At 34.7% G+C, this 23,978-nt stretch overlaps 1 protein-coding gene across 6 annotated transcripts in view; it reads right to left on the bottom strand.

The window, feature by feature from the left end:
• The window catches only part of bcl9 (BCL9 transcription coactivator), a 138,460-nt gene that overhangs the window by 14,013 nt on the left and 100,469 nt on the right, over positions 1 to 23,978 (bottom strand). For 4 of the 6 annotated variants that reach the window (XM_048196382.1, XM_048196383.1, XM_048196387.1 and 1 more), the window contains exons 3-4: positions 17,558 to 17,635; positions 892 to 1,286 (exon numbers count right to left, since the gene is read on the bottom strand). In XM_048196382.1, the coding sequence (XP_048052339.1) occupies positions 892 to 1,229 (338 nt within the window). In that variant the 5' untranslated portion in view covers positions 1,230 to 1,286; positions 17,558 to 17,635. Of the gene's footprint in view, positions 1 to 891; positions 1,287 to 7,581; positions 7,917 to 17,557; positions 17,636 to 23,978 lie in introns of those variants that run through there. The other 2 variants (XM_048196386.1, XM_048196384.1) reach the window with 2 other exon arrangements.

The following is a 23,978-nucleotide window of genomic DNA, read 5'->3' on the forward strand; positions in this document are numbered from 1 at the left end:
AAGTGTGCAGCAAATGATTCGCTGGTGTGGTACATCTTCATTAAAAAGAAATTAAAAACAACAACTCCTCATACGCTTAAGAATAGTTTAATATAAGATCGCAGTGAATTAATTGCATCTACGTTTGTCCTTCTGCATTAAAACTGTTTATTAACACATTTACCCAGGCAATGCAATAAAACTAGGGATGCTTCATTAATATTAGGGATGTTCGAAACTACATATTTTCAAAACCAACTAGTCAAAGTGTTCAAAACAACTCTAGATAGACATATCCACTAGTCAGCTGTTGGACAGCTAGTCAACTGTGGTAATTGATAAAGTAATTTATATTTTCAATAAAAATGTCAAATATTGTTTTCAGCATTACTGAAAATGCATGTTAATCCATATATTTCCCCACGCTCTCTTCACTCACTTCTATACATTTTTGCATGCCACACTGCACATACCAAACTATTTTTATTAATTACAGCATTTTATTAATTTTAGCATTTTGTCGTTGTATTGCTATATGCAATACCATTCAAAAAAAAAAAAAAAAAAGTTGTGGTTTGTAAGATTTTTAAATAATTTTGAAAGGAGCCTTCAGAAAACATTTGAATATGCTGATTTGCTGCTCAAGAAACATTTATTATTATTATCAATACTGCTTAATTATTAAACAGTGATACTTTTTTCAGGATTTGTTTGGTGAATAGAAAGTTCATAGTTCATGAACTAAATTTTTGAAACACTATAATTGTCTATACTGACACTTTTGATCAAATTAATGCTTCCTTGCTGAATAAAAGTATTAATTTTATTGATCCGTAGTGTACGTATACACACATAAAAGTTCCAGAAGGAATAGTACATACATGTACATGCATGCATGTAGGATTCTCTCACCTCTGAGTGTTAGCCGATGGAGAGTTCCTCACTTTGGGGTTGCTGGAATGCATTGACGTCAGTCCCAGTGCGACAGAGGCAGGAGCAGTAGAGTGCTGGTGGGGACTAGGGGTGTGTGTATGTGTGTGAGAGTGTGTATGTGTAGTGGTGGGCGTAGCTTTGGCCCGGGTGCTCCGGGGCCCGGTATTGGGGGTTGCGACAGGGCTGCTGCAGTCCTGGCCCTCTTCTTGCCGTTCTTTGGCTCTCTCCTTCCTGCCTGAAGCGTTTCCTGTGGTTCCGGTAGCTGCGGTGGTAGCCGTGGCTGCTGCTGCTGGTCTCTCCTCCTGCACCTCCAGCATTCTCTGTGTGGGCTTGTCTGGAGTCTCCCCAAGGAGCCCTCACAGCCCCTGGCCACACTAAACACAAACAAACAGAGAACAGTTAGTTAATACCATGAAGGCAAGCAAACATTTACATTTGGTTGACTTCAATTAATTCAATATCAAAATAGAAGAGAATAAGGGGGGGAAAAAAGTCAAAATACAACATACAAAAATCAAACTAAACCATATCCATTTAAAAAAATAAATAAATAACTGACAAACTTTCAGAAAATAAAAGTGCAACAGGTCATGAAAAATATCAAAATGTTTAACATTTAGAAAACAAAAACAAATGAAACATTCAAAATAAAAAGTAGGGTGCCAAAAATGGGTGTTAAAATGATTAGAAGTTTAGAAAGAAAAATCTAAATACAAGACACCACAACAAACCAACAGTTAGTTTAAGAGCAAATTTGTATTGGTTTACTTTACTTTTTTTTTTTTTTTTTTTTTTTTTTTTTTTTTGGAAAAGTGAAAATACACCATGCTCAGAAAAACATCAAAATGATAACACTTTACTTGAAGGGGTGTGCATAAGACTGACATGACACCTTCATAATCTTGACATGACACGTGTCATGAATATGAAGGAGGTTTTATGCATGTTTATGACAACTGTCATTAAATGTCATTCGCTCAATTATGTCATTTTTAATGCAAAGATGACATTGTTTGAGATGTCTTTGTTACGACAACTTGACATAAACCAATACATCATAACCTGTCAGTGTCTTTGTCATGACAACTTGACATTAGCAAAACATCATAACCTGTCATAAACATGACATAGCAGATTAATTATCAAACTTAAACTACTTAGCTTTATGGGTTAACATTACATGACATTATTTTGGTAACATTTCAGTATAGGGAACACATATATAAATGATTAACTATGACTTTTCCCTCAATAAACTCTTAATTTACTGCTTATTATAGTTAATTGTTAGGTTTAGGTATTGGGTAGGATTAAGAATGTAGAATAAGATCATGCAGAATAAGGCATTAATATGTGCTTTATAAGTACTAATAAACAGCCAATATTTTAGCCATATGAATGCTAATAGTAATAAGCAACTAGTTAAAAGACCCTAAAATAAAGTGTTACCATTATTTTATTTTTTAAGAAATTTGAAATTGTCTATTATCTGACCTTCTGTTGGAGGAAACTTAAAAAAACAAAAAACAAAAAAAAACATGAAATGAAAAATAGTCATGATGCTGTTATAAATTTGTTAGAGTATTGTCACTTAATGACATTTTAATGACAAGTTCAATTTGTACCACTGTACTTGAGCTCAAGATGCATATTTATGACACTATTATAATGGCCTCATGACAGCCAATGTCAAAACCAACCACATGACAGTTTAATGTAATGTTAACCCATAAAGCTAAATGATGTCAAATTGTCATGACAAAGACACTGACAGGTTATGATGTATTGGTTTATGTCAAGTTGTCATAACTCGGACATCTCAAACAATGTCATCTTTGCATTAAAAATGACATAACTGAGCGAATGACACTTAATGACAGTTGTCATAAACATTCATAAAACCTCCTTCATATTCATGACACGTGTCATGTCATGATTATGAAGGTGTCATGTCAGTCTTATGCACACCCCTTCAAGTAAAGTGTTACCAAACGTTTTTGAAAAAAAGTCTCATGATCATCAAGGATGCACTTATTTGATCAAAATTATAGTATAGTAAAGGCAATAATATTGTGAAATATTACAATTTCAAATGTTTTCTATGTTAATGTATTTTAAGATTTCTTTGTGTGATGCAAAGTTGAATTTTCAGTATCATTACTCCAGTCTTCAGTGTCACATGATCCTTCAGAAATCAAATCATTCTAATATTATGATTTGCTGCTCAAGAAATGCTGCTTAATATATTTTTGTGGAAATTAATACTTTTTTCCCCCTCAGCATTCTTTGATGAATAGAAAGTTTGAATAGAAAACGGCATTTATTTGAAATAGTAAAGACATTCATAATTTTTTGATTAATTTAATACATCCTTCCTGAATAGAAGTATTAGATTCTTGCCAAAAAAAAAAAAAAAGGCAGTGTATTTTAAATCTACTTGCATTGCCACACCTAAACTAGCTCTAGAGAAGTACTCAACTTCAGGTCACATGTTTACTTGTTTGTCCACCTGTGCAGACATGTTCCATAAGAGTTCTGAATAACTATGAACATCCACACCAAATTACTACACCATGAAATCCACAGAACATTCCAATCACATCCAAGACAAATGTTCTCCAAAAATACCAGTCATGCCAAGAATATAAGAACATTTCAAAACACTGCACATTTGCCAAAACTCTGCGAAATAAAAGGTGAGAAAAATGTGGAACTGTGAATCTGCCAGGCAGTGGCCATCATCCAAAACTGACTGAAGAGTCAGACTGAAGGCCACCAAAATAATGATTTGTTGAAAACAAGAAGTCATGTAACATCTCGGATGGAGGCGTGTGATAGACCGAAAACAGTTTGCTGGTGGATTTTGTTGTCTGAACCAGAACATCACACTGAGAACACATTAACAGGAAGGAGAACCACCATGTTTTCAAGGCAAGTCTCTGTAATAGGACTGGAAAAACTTTAAAATCCAAGCAAAATGGATGGACCAGAAAGTTGGAGGATTCAAATAACCAACTTGACAATACTTTGAAACATTCAGCAAAAGCCAGTCTCAGATGAAATCTGCAGATGATGTACTCCAACTTCAAATGTTTGATTTGTTAATCTTGAGTTAAGTTTGGGGTCAGTATTTTTTTCTAAAGAACATTTATATTTTTATTCAGCAAGGATGCATTAACTTGATCAGAAGTGATATTAAAGACTCTTACAATGTTACAAAAGTTGTCTATTTTTTTAAGTAAATGGTATATTTAAGTTTCTATTCATCAAAGAATTGCGCAAAAAAAAAATCCTGAAGTGACACTGATTGGATAATGATGCTGAAAATTGAACTTTGCCATCACTGGAATAAATTGCTTCTTATATATATATATATATATATATATATATATATATATATATATATATATATATATATATATATATATATATATATATATATATATATATATATATATATATATATATATATATATATATATATATATATATATATATATATATATATATATATATATATATATATATATATAAAATCGTACCGACCCCAATCTTTTGAACAGTAACCCGAATCTGACCCCACGGTATATTTTAGAAATTTAAAAAGTACAGATTACAAGTGTAGAAAGAGAGAGAATGTGAAACATGTACCACTTCAAAAACTCAACTGATAACGACTAGTACAAATCTTTTCACACTGCAATAACCTACAAAAATCACAGGAGTGAGAATGATTGCATTTGTCTTTCAGGGTGTGCTAGTGCTTCTGTGTGTGAATGAGATTGTGTTAACATGTAGTGGCCTTCTGCTGTTACGCAAACACTAGCTTTCATAAGATACGAGAACCCTCTCAAAAAGCTGCAGTGTCAGACTGTGTTGTCATCCAGAAAATATTCAGGGCAGCTTCCAAAACACTCAAATGATGCAAGCATATCACATATTCCCTCACATATTCCCTCCCAGCCTAACAGTGAGAACTGAAAGACAGCACTAACATAACACTAAACCTAATGCTTTTATGAAGCTTCTCAGAAAAAAAAAAAAAAAAAAAAAAAAAAAAGGGCAAATGTTTATTATAATGCTTATACTACAGGTAAATGATTTATTATAATATATAACAATAGTTTATTATAATGAAGGGAAATTCCAAATAAAACATTGCTAGTCATAGTTTTCAAACACCATCTAAACCCAGTCGCAATCTAGCTTAACCTTCTTTAAACAATTAAAACAACAACATATCCCACTAATATGTAATATGATTTAATATCAGGGCTCTACATTTGCATTTGTTTGCATTTGCAAGTTAAAATAATGCATGTGAATGTTAAAAATTATTTGCGCACATCAGTGACATGATTGAAATTTAATATCATCAGAATAAAAACTCCTTAATATTCATTTAACGATGCAAATTGCTTCACACACTTATTGGCTGCTTTTCATTGCTTTCTATTCATGTCAACAGAGAAAGCAAGCATACATATGCTGTTAAGCATTAACACTTGCTATCGACTTATTAAATTATCAAAGTGCTAACATATTTGTTCACCTAAAGTGATCAGTCTGATATAGTTTAGTTCCACCTGTAAAGTTACCTGTAAAGATTACATTGCCCTGATTATTTATTTTTACAGTGCAAAAATAAGCAAATCACACTACCATTCAAGAGTTTGTGGTTGGTATGTTTTTAACCCTTTCAAGTGTGAGTTTAAAATATTCTAACTGTCCCCCCAGAGTGAGTTTTTTTAAGGCGACCGTTATTTTAGAACGTTTGTCTTTATTGTTTCCATAGCGACGCGTCATGCGTGTCACGAGCGCTGAGCGCAGCCACAATAACACTGTATGACAGGTGGATCGCTATTATTTTGTTTTTCCTTGTTTATTTAAAATATTCACAAACTTGCTTTCCATGTTATCAACTATCTGATATTCCGATCCTCAAATATGTGTAAGGGAGTGTGTTTTGTCGTTTAAAAGCCTTTATAAATGATCTTTATCTTGATCTATAACGAGTTTATAATTTGCCCCGCAGTTCGCAGAGTCCTGTCAGTCGGATTTACAGCAGGTGAATTCATCAGTTTCTCCCGAAATATATGCAAGTAAGTGGCTGGTGAACTGGAAGAATAATAGAGTAAACTTTATAGTTACTTGGCCCCATTATGTTGTCTGATGTGAATAAATGTCGGCAAATTGTATATGAATGGATTGTTATTGCTCCTTCCACTGATGTCTGACATCAGTGTGTATTTTATAAACTCTAAATATATTGTTTTAATGGTGCTTATGCATATTTAAATGTCTGAAACCTTAAAAGAAACGTTATGTGGCTGAAAACACTGCATAGTTGTGATCTATGACAAGAGCTGCGCGCGTCCGTCTCGCAGTAAAAGCGCGAAAGCGCAGTTTGAATCTGGCAGTTATGTGATGTCGCTGAACGCTCGAAATCCCATATGTGGGACCGTATGCCCAGGGGCACTGAAATAAAAATCCCATATGTGGGACCGTACCGCTCAAAGGGATAAAAGAAGTCTCTTATGCTCACCAAGGCTATATTTATTTGATCAAAAATACAGTAAAAACAGTAATATTGTAAAATATTACAATTAAAAATAACCATTTTGTATTTTAAAGCATTTAAAAATGTAATTTATTTCTGTGATGCCAAAGCTGAATTTTCAGCATCATTACTCCAGTCTTTAGTGTCACATGATCCTTCAGAAATCATTGAAATATGCTGATTTGCTGCTTAAAAGGGTGCTGTTTTTTGTTGTTTTGTTTTGGGTTATTTTGACTGTACTAAAGCATAAAAATACCATAATATGTTTGCAGAGATTTAGGAAACATGCCAAGTTCGCTTTCTTGTTTCTCCAAAACAAGACAAAACAATGCTACAGCCAGTTATTCTACTTTGAAATATGCGTTCTGTGTCGAAATGTCAGTTTTTGTTTTGGTCTGTGTGATCCTGCCCACTGCCAATTTACCCAATAGTATTTTGACAACCAGGGTTGCCAGTTGTTGGAAAACAGAGCGTATTGCAACCATGCAAACGAGCAAACGAACTGGGTCAGAGATTGCAGTTGCACGTCAATCTGGCAAACACATGAGCCCCGACTCTGAAGATGAGGGGGCGATGAAAAAAAAAAAAAAAACACCAATATTGTGACCCGTTTTAACAGCTAGTTGTCAATATTACATACTGTACCTTTAAGAAACATTTCTTATTAACATATATATGTGGAAACAGTGATCAGTGTGGGTTGTTTTTTTTCCATGGGTTCATTCCTACCGCCCCAAAATTTGGCAAAAAATGTGGCTCCCGACACAGAAAATCGGAATGAACTATTTATGATTGGCCATTGGACTAGTTTTGTTACGCAGACCCTGGCAACCCTGACAATGATACTTTATTGTCAGTATTCAGAATTTATAATATTATAAATGTCTTTACTGCCACTTTTGATCAGTTTAATGCATCTTTGCTGAATTAATTTCTTTCAAAGAAAACAAACATAGAGCTCGGTTTAATATGAAAAAGTAAAAAGGAAACACAGAATGAGAAAAAAAAACACATCAATTGAGGCAGCCATTTCATTTTTTTGTCATTTAAAGCATGGTTTCCTTGCATGGCCCCTCTCTCTCCTCCTGAACCCACACTTGCATACTGACATTCTCAGATTTCACCGTTTGCAGTGTGAGAGGCCGCCAGGCCGGTGTGCTGCTCTAATGGCGTACAGCGGCAGCAGCATGGCAGTCAAGCCTTCTCCAGCCCGCCACAGACATTTCTCTTCATGCACGCACACCCACCAACACCGTTGCCAAGGCAACCCCAACCGACAGGCCCTGGATCTACAACAGCCTCAAAAACACACACGCACCCACCAGTCTGCTTGAAGAGTTACAACACTTGCACACTTAAAGGTACAGACAGATACTTGCACACACAGTTTTACTACATTTCTAAATGCATCTAAAGGCTTTCAAGAGACACAGAGGAATTTCTCTTTGAAACAGCATGCACAGACAAATTTTGAAACATGATTTTTTTTTTAAATGCAAAATTATTTTTAAAAAAATACACGTTGATTCTAATAATAATAATAATAATAATAATAATAATAATAATAATAATAATAAAAAAAAAAACTTATACTCAGTGCCCAATTGCGAGCATAAGAAGCCTGTGATGAGGTTTGAACTTGTGGGGCTAGAAACGGGTGAAGAGAATGCATGTTGTGCATTCAAGCTCAGACTCTTCCACTTCCTTCTCAGAAATGGACAAACATTCCAGAATGCGCTTACACTTCCTGTCCAGCCTTGAGTGAGTGGGAACAAGAAAGAGGTGAAAAGAGTGGCCAGCGCGATGTGATATCCAGTTAAATCTGAAAAATCACAGCTTCAACAATGCAGGCTGAAAATATTCACACTTTAATATATTGTAAACAAAATAAAATAAGTAATAATAAATAAATAAATTTCAGTAACAAAGCAAAATTGAACTAGATAATTTGTTATTAGTATAACACACGAAAGAAAGAAAGAAAGAAAGAAAGAAAGAAAGAAAGAAAGAAAGAAAGAAAGAAAGAAAGAAAGAAAGAAAGAAAGAAAGCGAGAAAGAGAGAAAGCGAGAAAGAGAAAGCGAGAAAGAGAGACCAAAAGAAAGAGAGACCAAAAGAAAGAGAAAAAAAGACCAAAAGAAAAAGCGAAAAAAGAAACCGAGAAAGAAAGACAAAGCGAAAGAGAAAGCAAGACAAAGCAAGAAAGAAAAAAAGAAAAAGAGAAAGAAAAAGCGAGGAAGCGAGAATGAAAAAGCGAGGAAGCAAGAAAGAAAAAGCGAAGAAGCGAGAAAGAAAAAGCGAGGAAGAAAAAGCGAGAATGAAAGAGCGAAAGCAAGCAAAAAAAGCAAGAAAGAAACCAAGACAAAGCCAAAGAGAAAGCAAGCAAGCAAGAGAAAGCAAGCAAGCAGAGCAAGCAAGAAAAGAAAAAGCAAGAAAGAAAAAGCGAGAATGAAAGACCGAAAAAAAGCAAAAAAAAGAAACCAAGACAAAGATAAAGAGAAGCAAGAGAATGCTAAAGCAAGCAAGAAAGCAAGCAAGCAAGCAAGCAAGCAAGCAAGCAAGAAAACAAGCAAGAAAGCAAGAAAAAGAAAAAGAAAAGAGAAAGCGAGAAAGAAAACGCGAGAATGAAAGACCGAAAGAAAAAAAGCGAGAGAAAGAAACCGAGAAAGACACAAAGCGAAAGAGAAAGCAAGAGAAAACAAGAAAAAGCGAGAAAGAAAGAGCAAAAGAAAAAGAGAGAATGAAAGACCAAAAGAAACCGAAAAAGAAAGCGAGAGAGAAAGAAACCGAGGAAGAAAGACACAAAGCAAAAGAGAAAGCATGAGAAAGTGAGAAAGAGAAAGAAAGGAGAAAAGAAAAACAAACAAAGCAAGCGAGAAAGCACAAAGACAGACAGAAAAGAGAAAGCAAGAGAAAAAAAAAAAAAAAAGAGAAAGCGAGAAAGAAAAAGCGAGATCGAAAGACCGAAAGTGAAAAAGAAAATGCGAGAGAGAGAGAGAAAGCGATATAGACAAAGCGAAAGAGAAAGCGAGAGAAATGCAAGAACGAAGAACGTAAGGAAGAAGGAAAGAAAGCGTAAAATAAAGCAAAAAAGCAAGCAAGCAAAAAAGCAAGCTTCTTCTGTATCGCGCAGCGCTACAAGTAGATCAAGCCCGTTCACTGTACATTTCCACAATCCATTACCTCAAAACTGGCACAGCAATATCAAGGATACACGGCAAGGCGCTCGGGATGCGGCCGGCCGGCGGTTCTGCTACAGGGCATCATCAGGAAAGCAAACAGGCAAATAGAAAAATAGCAGGAGGTGCGTTGTGCACACAGACAGCAGAGCTGGACGCCACAGAGCCGTGAGGCTTAAATGACTATATGAACTGTGTAATGGGCTGTTTACGGCAGAGGTCCTGCCACCCTTATTCAGTTAAAGCAAAGCTTCCTAAACTGCATTTCCATTTTGCATGGCTCAAGGGTTGTATACTCCCACTTATAAATCATAAAGAGAGTGTGCATGTGTGTAGGAGACGTGTGGGCTCGACCACTCGCGTGCGGCATCATGGTGAAAAGGATTTTTTTTTTTTTTTTTTTTTTTCCCCTCACACAGACAAAAAGAGCTGCTATAACCTTGAAAGCCATTGCCTTTGGGTGGAAAAAAATAAATAAACACATGCACACACATAAGTTGACGTTTAATGCTAGCTGTGGTTTTCCGTACCCAAATCCTAGTCTTTACTAATACAGATGTCGTATGAAACTGGTATTATATTGCTCTTAGACGTAGCTTCTGTTAATATAATAAAGACAGCTAAAGAGATAGCTTGCATGATTTACGGCTAGATACAGCAGCCAGAACAAACAGTCGACATAAAATCCATCAATCCGAACCGTTCAGAGTTAGATGGTTATGGAGAAATGCTTTCATTCCTTATAAAAAGGCCAGACATATGCAAATCCCATTTATAACGCACAAATGATTGATAAGAAATGAGTCTAAACTGACCGTCTGCTTTGGCTGACTGCCTGCAGTGACAAAGACACAAACAAGCAGATCTGCCTGTAAATTGTAGATTATTGACTAACTGCTTCGCAGACTGACTAGCCATCCAGACATTCATGCATCTGACAGACACTTTCACACAAAATGACTAGCAGTGCATTCAAACTATACATTGTATTGCGTGAATCAAACTCACAACCTTCACGTTGCTAGCACCAGACTCAAGCTACAGGGATGTTTCAATGACTGCGTTTACATATGCACCAATAATGCAATTTTCCACTGTTTCAATTTACTTGCGTCAAATGCAGAACAAATTTCTATAGTCGTATTGGATATTATTCTGTCTCGTGATGAACATCGCATTCATCGTATGAAGATAGGGAGCAGAGACTGGCAGCGACTTGTGTTGACAGAGTTCAGCGATTCGTAGTAGAGCTGCATGATTAATCGTAAAAAGATTGTGATCTCGAATCAAACACCCACATGATCTTATTTTATTAATGACAACGATTCGCCCGTGTCTATTAAACCTTTGACAACATCATATCGGAACATTCAAATCTATGTTCGTGTTGGCATGCTGAGACAAGAGAGAGCAGTTTTGAACCACACAGTAGTTATTTCTGTGTTAGAAATATTCAAATTATCACACAAGTACTGAGAAAACAGTTTAAATTTAGGATATAAACACTGATGTCAATGATAGCAATCAAAATGGAGAAAACCACCTTTTGAAACTAACTTGCTGCTTCAACTAACAGTTGTATTTGTCATATGGTGTGTCCCAATTCGCATACTTATGCACTATTCTATGATGTTTTTAAGTATAAATAGTGCGAGTAGTGCATTCACACAGAACCCAAAATATGACTGACATGAATGACAAAATAACCTTATAACATTCATACACTACATGGATAAGTATATATATATATATATATATATATATATATATATATATATATATATATATATATATATATATATATATATATATATATATATATATATATATATATATATATATATATATATATATATATATATATATATATATATATATATATATATATATAGTGCATAAGTGCATAGTGTATAGTGTGTAATTTGGGACACAACTATTGAATCATTCAATCAAAAGATTCATTCAAAAACACTCATTCATCCAGTAAAGAAACAAGTATTTATTAATGAGTCACTGAATTCATACAAAACCTTTTTTTTTTCTTTTTTTTTAAAAAAAAAACCATTCAATTCAATTAATTAAACATTTTTCCTGTAATTAGAGTCCAGCAATTAATATTTTGTCAGAACCTCTAATAAATTACATGTTATTTTGTTTGGGTGTATATTCAGAATTTTGGGAGAATCGGGATCTCTATTTGAAACCAAAAAACAAAAAAAAACAAAAAAAAACGTGATTCTCATTCCATCCAGAATCGAGCAGCTCTAATTCATAGTGATGGGAAAATTAGAATAAAGTTAATTCTTGAAGTTGTGTGCACAGCATACAGTGCCCTCCACAAATATTGGCACCCTCAGTAAATATGAGCAAAGGTGGCTGTGAAAAAAAATCTGCATTGTTTATCTTTTTGATCTTTCATTCAAAAAAAATTCACAAAATTCTAACCTTTCATTGAAGGAAAAGAATTGGGGGAAATGGGGGAAAAAGCTCATTATGAAATAAATGTTTTTCTCCAATACATGTTTGCCACAATTATTGGCATCCCTAGAAATTCTTCTGAGTAAAATATCTCTGAAGTATATTCCCATTCACATTTTTTAGCACACCAGGGTGACTAGGAGCATGAAAGTGTGCAGCCATAACTTCCTGTTCCACAGGAGTACAAATATGTGTAAACACAAAGGCCAAATCCCCTTAATCATTCATCACAATGAGAAAACAAAGAATATAGTTCTGATGTGCAGCAAAAGATTGTTGAGCTTCACAAAATAGAAAATGGGTATAAGAAAAAAGCGAACGCATTGAAAATACCCATTTCCACCATCAGGGAAATAATTAAGAAGTTTTAATCAACTAAAGATGTTACAAATCTGCCTGGTAGAGGACGTGTGTCTAAATCGTCCTAATGTGAAGTGAGGAGGAGAGTTTGAGTGGCTAAAGACTCTCCAAGGATCACAGCTGGAGAACTGCAGAGATTAGTTGAGTCTTGAGTCTCAGAAAGCCTAAAAAGAATTATCAAACAGCACCTACATCCCCACAAGTTGTTCGGGAGGGTTTCAAGAAAAATCCTTCTTTGCTCATCCAAAAACAAACTCCAACATATTCAGTTGTCAGACACGACTGGAACTTTAAATGGGACCGGTTTCTGTGGTAAGATGAAACTAAAAAAAAATACCTTTTTGGCAGCAAACCCACCAGATGGGTTTGGTGCACACATGGATTAAAAGTACCCCATGCCCACAGTTAAATATGCAGCTGGATCTTTAATGCTGTGGGCCTGTTTTTCTGCTGGAGGTCCTGGATTCATATACATGGTCTCATGGATTCTATCAAATACTAACAGATAAAAAAAAAAAATCAAAACCTGACCACTTCTGCTAGAAATCCAATAATGGGCTGTGGTTGGATCTTCCATCAGGACAATGATCCAAAACAAACATCAAAACCAACACAAAAATGTGTCACTGAGCACGAAATGAAGCTTCTGCCATGTCTATCTCAGTCCCCTGACCTGAACCCTAAAGAAAATGAGTGGAGTGAACTGAAGAGAAGAAGCACCAACATGGAGCTGGAATCTGAAGGATCTGGAGAGATTCTGTATGAAGGAATGGTCTCTGATCTCTGATTGGCTACAATGATCAATGCACAGGAGAGTTTGAATGCTTTTGAAAGCGGGAGCATTTGAAAGCAGCCGTCTATCAGCAGACCCGTCCACTGATAAAACGGCTGCTTTCTAACGCTACCATGTGTATCTCTCAATGAAGAGCATCACTGATGTCTATTTACAACATATTTTTGAAGCGTTCATCATTGCAGCCAATCACAGACATATCTGATGAGCATGTGAACACAATGGCCAATCAGAGGTGTTTACAAATCTGCTCAACAGTGCTTAAAGCATCACATTTTTTAAATTTTACTACCGCCTTGGTACCGAAGTCTGTACTTTTGACAACTCTACTACAATGTTCTGTTCATTCATCAACTGAAAACAGCAGACTAAAGGATCGATTCTTGGGATTTAGGAATCGATATCAGCTCATAAAAATGAGAATCGATTAAAATAGAGCAGTGGTTCCCAAACTTTTTAGAGTGGCATTTACCATCCTTCTGCATACCTCCTCTCTTACTCTTAGACTGTACCTTTTCCATTAAGGAACAATATTTGCCCCCTAAATTGACTCTGCAGTGGCTTTCGTTGGAGCTATTATTTCGTTGCAAAATAGATCAAATACTGACAATACTGTGAAGAACATCACTCAATATTACCCTTTTGTTTGTTGAAATGTTGTATAAAAACAATGCCACATTTGCAATCATGTGGATATTTGGATTCGCATTCTTGCTCGTATAATATCAATATCAAAAAGAACTCACAAAAGGTATGTTTTGTATCAAGAGTTCTACAGGTACAGTGTCGAGAATGACGGTAATGTAGCGCGATTTGCTCAGGCAGCAGACTCTGCACGCAACCCATATGCACGCTGCGTATGTGGAAATGGACGCTGTCAGATTTGACAGCAAAAGATGTGGTATTTTGATTGGATGTATTTATGCATTCATTCATGTAGTCATGTATTTACAGCATTGTGCCTGTTAGAAAACATATGGTTGGTTTTAATGTTATTTTAAGGTGGGGAAGAATTAAATGAATGGCAACATTTGGCAATTTATTCGCGTACCCCCTCTATCACCTCACGTACCCCAGTTTGGGAACCGCTGAAATAGAGAAATCAGTATTTTTTTTTTACCCAGCCCTTGGGTTTACATGCCTGTTTATAACGATTAAAATTGGCATACACCAGTTTAATGCGTTTATGGTCGCATTGATTATGAGCTTAATTCCGTTAGTTTACAGGGTGCATGTAAACGCACTCATTGTATAGACACTTCTGAGACAGATCAGTAAAGATCATACTGTATTGTGTTTGAAAGCAAACAAGGTGAATAAATAATTTATGGCTTAGAGCAGTCAAACCTTTCCTCAGCTTACACTGTGATTCTAGATAGACTGAGAATCACTTTTCATGATTCTGAATAGACAACTACACAAAATAACATGTAATTTTAACATGCATCCTTCGAAGGCCACAGACTTCATAGGTCACACCTTCGAAGTCCGAAAATGGTCAAACCAAGCGTTGTTAAATGGGAGTTATATTATATTCAACAGTCTGAAAACAAAACGGGGTACACAACTTGTCTAAAGATTTTCACCCTGGTCCATTTAAGTATGTAATAAAGAATATTAACTACTGGTTCACACTCCGATTAACATGGAATCTCAAGGCCAATGTGGAAAAGACAGGATTTATCATCATACCTGGTTATGATATGGTTTTACACCACAGAGCTGCTGCAGAGATCTACAGAAACAGGTCCACCATAAATACGGCACACTTATGAACTGATAAGTGACTTCATGTAATTAGTCTATTTATCAGTCAGGAGGAGGACGTAGTCCTGCACCTGCAGATCTTTCTTCCAGCAGAGATCTGCTCTAACACCTGACTGTAATTTATAAGTGATGAAGTGAACCAAAGACCCTGATTAGCTCTTTCAGGTGCACGTTTAATTACAGCCACAGCTCAAGTCTGCAAGGCAGATCTCCAGCAGCAGGACCGAACACCTCTGATATATTCTATGCACATGATAACACCATAAAATCTAATAATATTTACAAATAAAACAATTAAAAGGTGGACTATATGCTCAATTAGGGATGTCAACAGTACTGGTATCGGTGTAACAAGTTCTACAATATCTGTAGAACAAAAAAAAAAAATTAAGAGAACAGCACTTACTGCTCTTCGCTAGGTAACTTTAATAAGATATAATACGATTTAATAAGTAGATTTAATAAGTCCTCTACAATCTAAAATGAAACAAAACTAATTTTAATTACAGGTCTCCTTCTCAGTCAAACCAATCAGTATTAAACAATCAGCATTAAATAAATCCTTACTAAATGATTTACAGCCAATAATCATGCAGTGAACACTATGCTAATAATTTAATTATTGCTTTAAGGCTAGTAGGCTATATTGCTTTGTTTAATTGTTTAAAGAGGAATGCATGTTCAATGAGCATATTAGTTTTTGTGGTATTAAAATGATCAGAATCAATCAAATTTACCCACAACTATATAGCAAAAAACAAATGAAAGTGAGCCTATAAGCAAATGACAGAAGCATTGGACATCACTCAAGCAATCAAATTTTACAACCATTAATTGCAAGGCTAAAGTAAAGCTAAAGACAATTCAGTTCAGTCACTTCAAGCTCAGTTATTATCAGTGAATACTAAGAAAGGGGAAGGTTGAGAATGTGTACACGTTCTTACGGATTGGTCATAAACCAGCATTATTAGCTCAAAGTAAATTAATTGGGGGGTTTCAATACATTGAACTTTAATTCTCTCTAAATTGACAAAAGAAGAGATACACTGTAAAAGAGAGGGGGTGGGGGGCATTGACTATTATTTGAAAATTTCTTCAGAGCCAAACAAATAAATTCTGAACTATAATTATTGATTTTGGGAAGAGACCCAGAACATTTTTGGTGCACAGAGCCATTGTATTACAACATCCAGCCCAGTTGTTTTAGAGCCCAGATCCATCTGAGGAATGCTATACGCTCCAATGGACCATACTGGAAAATGGCCCCAATGTACAAATGCTTAAATGTCTAATGCCCCAAACAGCAATCCAGACTGCATCATACTCATCCACATGTAGTGGATCCATTCCTTAAACTGACTATTCAACTGTATCTAAAGTTGGTTCACAGGTTCATGTCTGGTGAACAAGAGTCCAAGGATCTGAACCTAAACAAGCCTACGGTTCTGCCAAAACCATTTCTTTAAAATACCAATAGGGGTCCATCTATTTGTTAAAAAAAGTCCACCTGTGTGAATGAAGGTCATGAACAATGGCTACAGTGATCACCACTAGTTGAACCAGTTGAGGATTTGTGGTCCAAAAATATCCCAACTCCGCAAACTCCAAACCATTACTGGACATCAACTGTCCAGAACAGTTGCCAGTTGTAACATAAGAATAGGGTAAGTGGTTTTTTTTTTTTTACATAAATTAAAACTTCTATTCAGTAAGGATGCATTAATTTGATCAAAGTGAAAGTAAAGACAAAAGATGCACCAAAATGAAAATTCTGGGCCGAAACGGAAAATTCAGGACGCACTTGGCCGAAAACCAATGATAATCAATTAATTAAACTTATTTATTAAATCAGCACTCAAGTAGCTAAAACTGAGTTTTACAAACATTTAAATTGCACATAAGGTAGTTTTTAGATCAAAACGTGCCATCTGAGAAGTGTTAAATAAACGTCTGTTTAAGGCCTGAAACAGAAAATAGCTGTAGCCGAAATTTGAATGCATCCCTAGTAAAGACATTTATAATACAAAAAATGTTCAATGTTGTTCTTTTGAACTTTCTATACATCAAAAAAATCTAAAAAAAAAAAAAAAAAAAAAAATCTATCACAGTTTCCACAAAGATGTGAAGCAGCACAAATGTATTCAACACTGATAATATTTTTTCTTGAGCAGCAAATCAGCATATTAAAATTTGGGAACGGTTACTAAAAATTCTGATTTGCCATCACAGAAATAAATTATACTTTAACATATATTAAAATAGAAAACAGATCTTTTAAATTGTAGTAATATTTCACAATATTACTGTTGTAACTGTATTTGTAATTAAATAAATGCAGCCTTGGTGGGCATAAGAGACTTCTTTTAAAAACATTAAAAAAAAAAAAAAAAAATCTTAGACCCAAAATCTTGAACAATACTGTATATGAAACCCATAAATACATCACAGCTGTTGTTTGACAGGGATGTGTTAACACAGGCGTGAAAATAAGATATGTAAGCTGCACTCACCATGTCCCTCTTTGTCACGATATAGCTGTGGCCATGACTGCACTGACTGCAACAGAACACCACCAACCGCACAACGATCTGAGAGCGAGAGAGAGACGGAGAATACACATTTATTAAACACACTCAGAGGGCCAATGTAACACTGCTGAGGAAATGCTTTAAGAGGCAAGAGTAGTGTGTTAAAGCCAAATCTGCAGAATGGAATGAGGTAATGGCTTGATTAATAATAGATGGGTGAACCAGATTTTGATTGAATGACACTTGTTTGAAATGTGTATCATTATAAAGAACCTTTAGAATCGTCAAGCTTGTCAAACCCTCTCCCACACACTCTCTATATGCTGTAATATACCATTATGAAGCCTGTGAAAGGAATATTTCAACCAAATCACCATTTACTCACTTATGTCATTTAATACCTGTATGATCTCTTTTTTCATATAAACCCTGCCATCAGCAGTAGCTCTGTAGCTCAAGATGTAAAGCTCCAGGTTTGACATCAATGACAGTAAATGCTATTGATTCGTGTTTTTTTTTTTTTTAAATAAGAAAAAGAAGGAATGAAATTTGAAAGTGGATATCAAGAATTTAAATTTTTTACCTTCTGTTTGGGGTCAGTACAGTTTTTGAAAGAAAGTAATAATTTTATTCAGCAAGCATGCATAAAATTGATCTAAAGTAAAAGATTTTTATAATGTTACAAAAGATTTTGGTCACACTTTAGTTTAGGGTCCAATTCTCACCATTAACTAACTATTAACTATGACTTTTGCTTCAAACTCCTAATTACTGCTTATTAATAGTTAGTAACGTAGCTGTTAAGTTTAGGTATTGGGTAGATTAAGAGATGTAGAATATGGTCATGCAGAATAAGGCAATAATGTGCTTTATAAGTACTAATAAACAGCTAATATCCTAGTAACACGCATGCTAATAATTAACTAGTTAATAATGAGAATTGGACCCTAAACTAAAGTGTTACCAAGATTTCTATTTCAAAACATGAGCATTTATTTAAACTTTCGGTAACATTTTAGTATAGGGAACACATATTCACTATTAACTACGACTTTTCCCTCAATAAACTCATAATTTACTGTTTATTAATAGTTAGTAAGTTAGTTGTCAAGTTTAGGTATTGGGTAGGATTAAGAATGTAGAATAAGGTCATGGAGAACAAGGCACTAATATGTGCTTAATAAGTACTAATAAACATAATACTCTAGTAATATGCATGCAAATAAGCAACTAGTTAAAAGACCCTAAAATAAAGTGTTACCGAACTTTCTATTCAAAGAATCCTGAAAAACAACTATCACAGTTTCCACAAAAATTAAGCAGCACTGTTTTTAACATTGATAATTATAAGAAATATTTCTTGAGCAGCAAATCATCATATTAGAATGACTTCTGAAGGATCATGTGACACTTAAGACTAGAGTAATAATGCTGAAAATGTAACTTTGTAATAAATTAAATAAATTACACATATATAAAAAGTTACTTTACACAATATTACTGTTTCTTACGGAAGAGGATTAGGGCCAAGCAATAATAAAAAACTAAAACCATCTCAAGATTAAAGTTGTTAAATTTCGAGAAAAAAGTCGAGGTAAAATGTTGAGAATAAACTCGTTAAATTACGAGAAAAAATGTTACATTTCGAGAAAAAAGTCGAGAAAATGTTGAGAATAAAGTCGTTAAGTTACGAGAAAACTCGTTAAATTTCAAGAAAAAAGTCGAGATAGAATGTTGAGAATAAAGTCGTTAAATTACGAGAACAAATTCGTTAAATTATGAGAAAAATTTTGTTAAATTTCGAGAAAAAAGTCGATTAAATGTTGAGAATAAAGTCATTAAATTATGAGAAAAAAGTCGTTAAATTACGAGAACAAATTCATTAAATTACGAATTTGTTCCCATAATTTAACAACTTTTTTCTCGTAATTTAACGACATTTTTCTCATAATTTAACGAATTTGTTCTCGTAATTTAACGACTTCTTTCTCTTAATTTAATGAGTTTATTCTCAACATTTTATTTCGACTTTTTTCTCGAAATTTAACGAGTTTCTCGAAATTTAACAACTTTAATCTCGAGATGGTTTTATTTTTTTTTATTATTGCTTGGCCCTAATCCTCTTCCGTAGTTTCTGGAGCATGTTGGCTAGGAGACACTATATGCTTCCATTGCAATGAAATGAGCAGCATGAACATTCTTCAAAATATTTCATTTTGAATTCAAATGGAACAAAGTTTGAGTGTGTTATTGTAAAAAAACAAAACAAAAAAAAAAAACAACAACAACACAATAACAGGTAAAGTTGGAACAAATGCAAATACATCCAAAGTAGACACATATAGATGCATTGACCAGGTGAGAGGCTCTTCTATTTCAAGCGTGATGAAGTCAGCAAGCTTGTACCTTTCAATTTAAGAGTAGGTGAATGAATGAAAGAAAGCGAAAGAAGGTACAAGTCTGTGTGGCTGTCCCCAAATTTAATAAACTCAGAAATAAGACATGAAAGAACTTTATCAAAGGCTTCAAGCACTGATGCAAACACATGTCTCCCACAGTTATAAACTGAGCTTCAAAGCCCACAAATCAGACAAAGAGCAGACGAATACAATGGTGTAAAGAATTGATGCATTGTTTTGTTTAAAAGTGACACTCTAAATCCCATCAGAAGCACCCTCGTCTAATGAGGTCACTTCCTACTCCAAACAGGAGCTGATCAACATCCAGTTTCCTCTTTCCCCAAAGTCGTTAAAAGAATCTTCCTGCATCTTGTTCATTGTCATTGCCATGTCCTACGTTGATTATTATGCCATTTTATTATTTGTACAACTTTTTCTGGATAATGGCAAAGGTGGGTGGTATATTGTGAACTACAGTTTCCTGTGCGCTAGCATGCTCTATTCAACAGGCCTCGTCTCCCACATATGTGGGTTTTTAATAAATGTGAGCAACAATATAAAAAAAAAGGCATATAGTTGGGTCAGCAGAATATTACACCAAATCAAACCAGAAGAAACTGTGTATCTCCACATGAGAACCATTTCTGTGCTGTTTCTAACAGCGAAATTATTTCTCCTGATGTGACATCAATTGGCCATATCATCGGAGGAAGTCACATTTAGTACAAGCTTCAGTGTGAAGTTGAGCCACTACCAGAGACCGAACGGCTGCAGAGTTCAGATTATGCTATGGTCACCGCACAGTGTGACTTGAATGTGTTTAGGACGGAGAGAGTGAGAGACAGACGTCGATCGGAAAGGCAGATTCTGTATGAGATAAACACATCAACACAATTTTGAATATTTCTCTTACACATACAAACACATGAAACAATTTTAACTTTCCAGACCAGGAAAAAAAAAAAAAAAAGAAATTAAAAGGAATAGTAATTATAGGAATAGTAATGGGGTGTTTACTGAACACAGAACAAAAACCTTGAAAACACCTTAAAGAATGTTCAGGCAAAACAAAACAAAACAAAACAAAACAAAACAAAACAAAACAAAACAAAACAAAACAAAACAAAACAAAACAAAACAAAACAAAACAAAACAAAACAAAACAAAACAAAACAAAACAAAACAAAAACAAAAACAAAACAAAACAAAACAAAACAAAACAAAACAAAACAAAACAAAACAAAAAACACAAAACAAAACAAAACAAAAAACACAAAAAACAAAAAAAACAAAAAACAAAAAAACAAAACCACAAACAAAACAAAACAAAAAACAAAAAACACATAATAAAAAATATAAAAAATAAAATAAAATAAATAAATAAAATAAAAAATTAAAAATATATAAAAAATAAAATAAAATCCCTGCCTATGGCCAGAGATGCTGCTCCAACATCCCTGTGTCCTTGAATAGGAAAAGCAATTTGGAGAATGCATAGATGGAAACTAAAATTAAACAAAACAATTAAATCATCATCAAATATAAATAAGTAAATAACTGTACTGCGCAAACTAGGGGTGGGAAAAAGGAAAAAAGATTCTCCGATGCATTGTGATTCTCTCTTCAATAATTCTGGATTGATTCTGAAAACTTCAGAATCGATTCTGAGTTCTGAAACAGCTGCAGTCTGCTTACCTTCAATTCCACACACATACACAAACACAAAAAACACTTGAACCATCCATAAAATAGTCTTCCATAAAGTTTGAAAAGGTTGAAGCCAATTACAAGAGCAATCGCGGGCTTTATTTCATATGATAGCTTTGCTTGATGTTACACCTTCTTACAATGTGTGGTCTCGCTCGCCGGTATTCCAGCATTTTCCGTTTCCAAATGCTCTATGAAGGCATCATTCATGCCGTTTGGAATGCAGTGAGCCTATTTCAATACACAAAACTCACTTACTGACAGATAGCCGCTTTCAAAAGCTCACATGCGCTTTGTGAAGAGCGCATACAGCATGCGGCTGTGTGCGACTCTGAGTAAGTAGTTAAATGCTCTTGCATTTCAAAATGCTTTTATAATGTTTAATTAATGTAAACACAGCAAGTTATTCCTTAAAGGATTAAACCGACAGGACAAAACATCTAAATTCCGCCTGTATATGATGTCATCAGAAATAGTCAGACTGCTCTTGACTGGAAAGTATTCAGAAACTTAATGCACTCTTTGTTTATTGCTTGTAATATATTTCTTTGTTCCTCTTTATTGTTTACTATTTGCTTGTCTGTTTAGAAGCTATCTAGTATTTACAAATTAATTTTTAATTTGTAATTATTTTTTAGTACCTACTTTTAATTACATGAGTAGTTTAATAAGAAAAGAATAAATAACTAAGTCTAATTAAAGTAATTAATAAGAGAAAAAAAAATGTAAATCAAGAATCATTTTGGAATCGGATTGTGACTCCCAGAATCCGGATCATGAGGTGCCTAAAGATTTCCATCACTAGTGCAAACTGTCTAACACCTCAAGTACAGCAAGCTTTCAGCACATTAAGTCCTGTCAGTTAAATAAAAAAAATAAAAAAATAAAAAGTTAGTCAACTATTACCTAATCAGATAGTCAGTTTAGTAAGTCTAGTTGTCCACTGTGATCAATTACCATTCGCACACACTCTCTATTTTCAGTCTTCTAATACGATACAAAAGCAATACAACAGAAAAAAAAACTTGAACATTCCCACTTCAGCATTTAGTACATCATGAGGCTGAGTTATTAATGGAAGTTTTCATTATGGGGTGATTGCACCTTTATATCCGCAATGAAAGCATAAACAACACTTATAACTTTTTAACAATCTCGCAAAGCACAAAACATTTACGACTTTTCCGCACCTTCCCTTATTTTCTGTCAATCACTTCAACGCTTTCCTCATTCAGCACCTAAAAACATCCTTCAACCCGCCCGTGTCTACGCCCAGGGTTATGTTATTGTCAATCTTTATAACAGTCTTATATTTATGTGCTAATTAAAGGCTTACAAAATTTGTATCCGCACCGAGCAAGGTGACGGCAGACACGCACAAACACATGACGTGCATGAGATGCACCTCACCTGGGTGTCGTCATGAGTCTGTCAGATAATGTTGCCTCAAATTATAGGTTCTTTTGTGTGCGAACACACATACACCCTGCCTTCAATCAGAAGACGGTGACGCAAGCAGACATGGTACGACTTAACCTTTTGCTGCACAGAGCTTTCACAATAGCATTCCACACATGCTCCAACAAACCAGCTTATCTATTCAGAGAAGACTGGTGCAGAAACCTACACGCTTCCCTGCTGCTGGAAGGCAATGGTTGCATCTCTGTCCAGTACTGTAGAACAAAAATAAACCTTGCTCTAACTGCCAATCTGAACCTGAGTCTACTGTACCTCTCTGGCCCTCACAAAGGACGTAGAACACTCTAGAAACTCATTTAGGTCCAGCAGCGTTCAATTTAGAAAACATCAAAATGTATCAAAGATAGGAAATCTGATCAAACTCTTTTCAAATACAGACAAAAAAAAAAAACTAATGTTCGTACAGTCAGTGTTTGGGATATTTCACTGATTCTTTAGGACTGGAGCAAATGCTAAAAAACTAGAACAAATAAAATGTGTCAACCAATTTTTTAATGAATCCATTCAGAGTTTCACCTACTGTTCAAAACTTGGGAGTTAGTAAAATTTTGTAATGTTTTTGAAGTCTCTTATGCTCATCAAGGCTCCTTTTATTTGATCAAGAATACAGTAAAAACTAATATTGTGAAATATTACTACAATAATAAACAGCTTCTCTATTTTAATATATTTTGAATTGTAATGTATTCCTGTGCTGCAAAGCTGAATTTTCAGCATCATTACTCCAATCTTCAGCGTCACATGATCCTTCAGAAATCATTCTTTAGAATAGAACAGAACAGAATAGAATAGAAGAGCTGATTTGCTGCTGAAGAAAC

This window comes from Megalobrama amblycephala, linkage group LG7 (genome assembly GCF_018812025.1).
Source record: "Megalobrama amblycephala isolate DHTTF-2021 linkage group LG7, ASM1881202v1, whole genome shotgun sequence".
NCBI classification, from domain to species: domain Eukaryota; kingdom Metazoa; phylum Chordata; class Actinopteri; order Cypriniformes; family Xenocyprididae; genus Megalobrama; species Megalobrama amblycephala.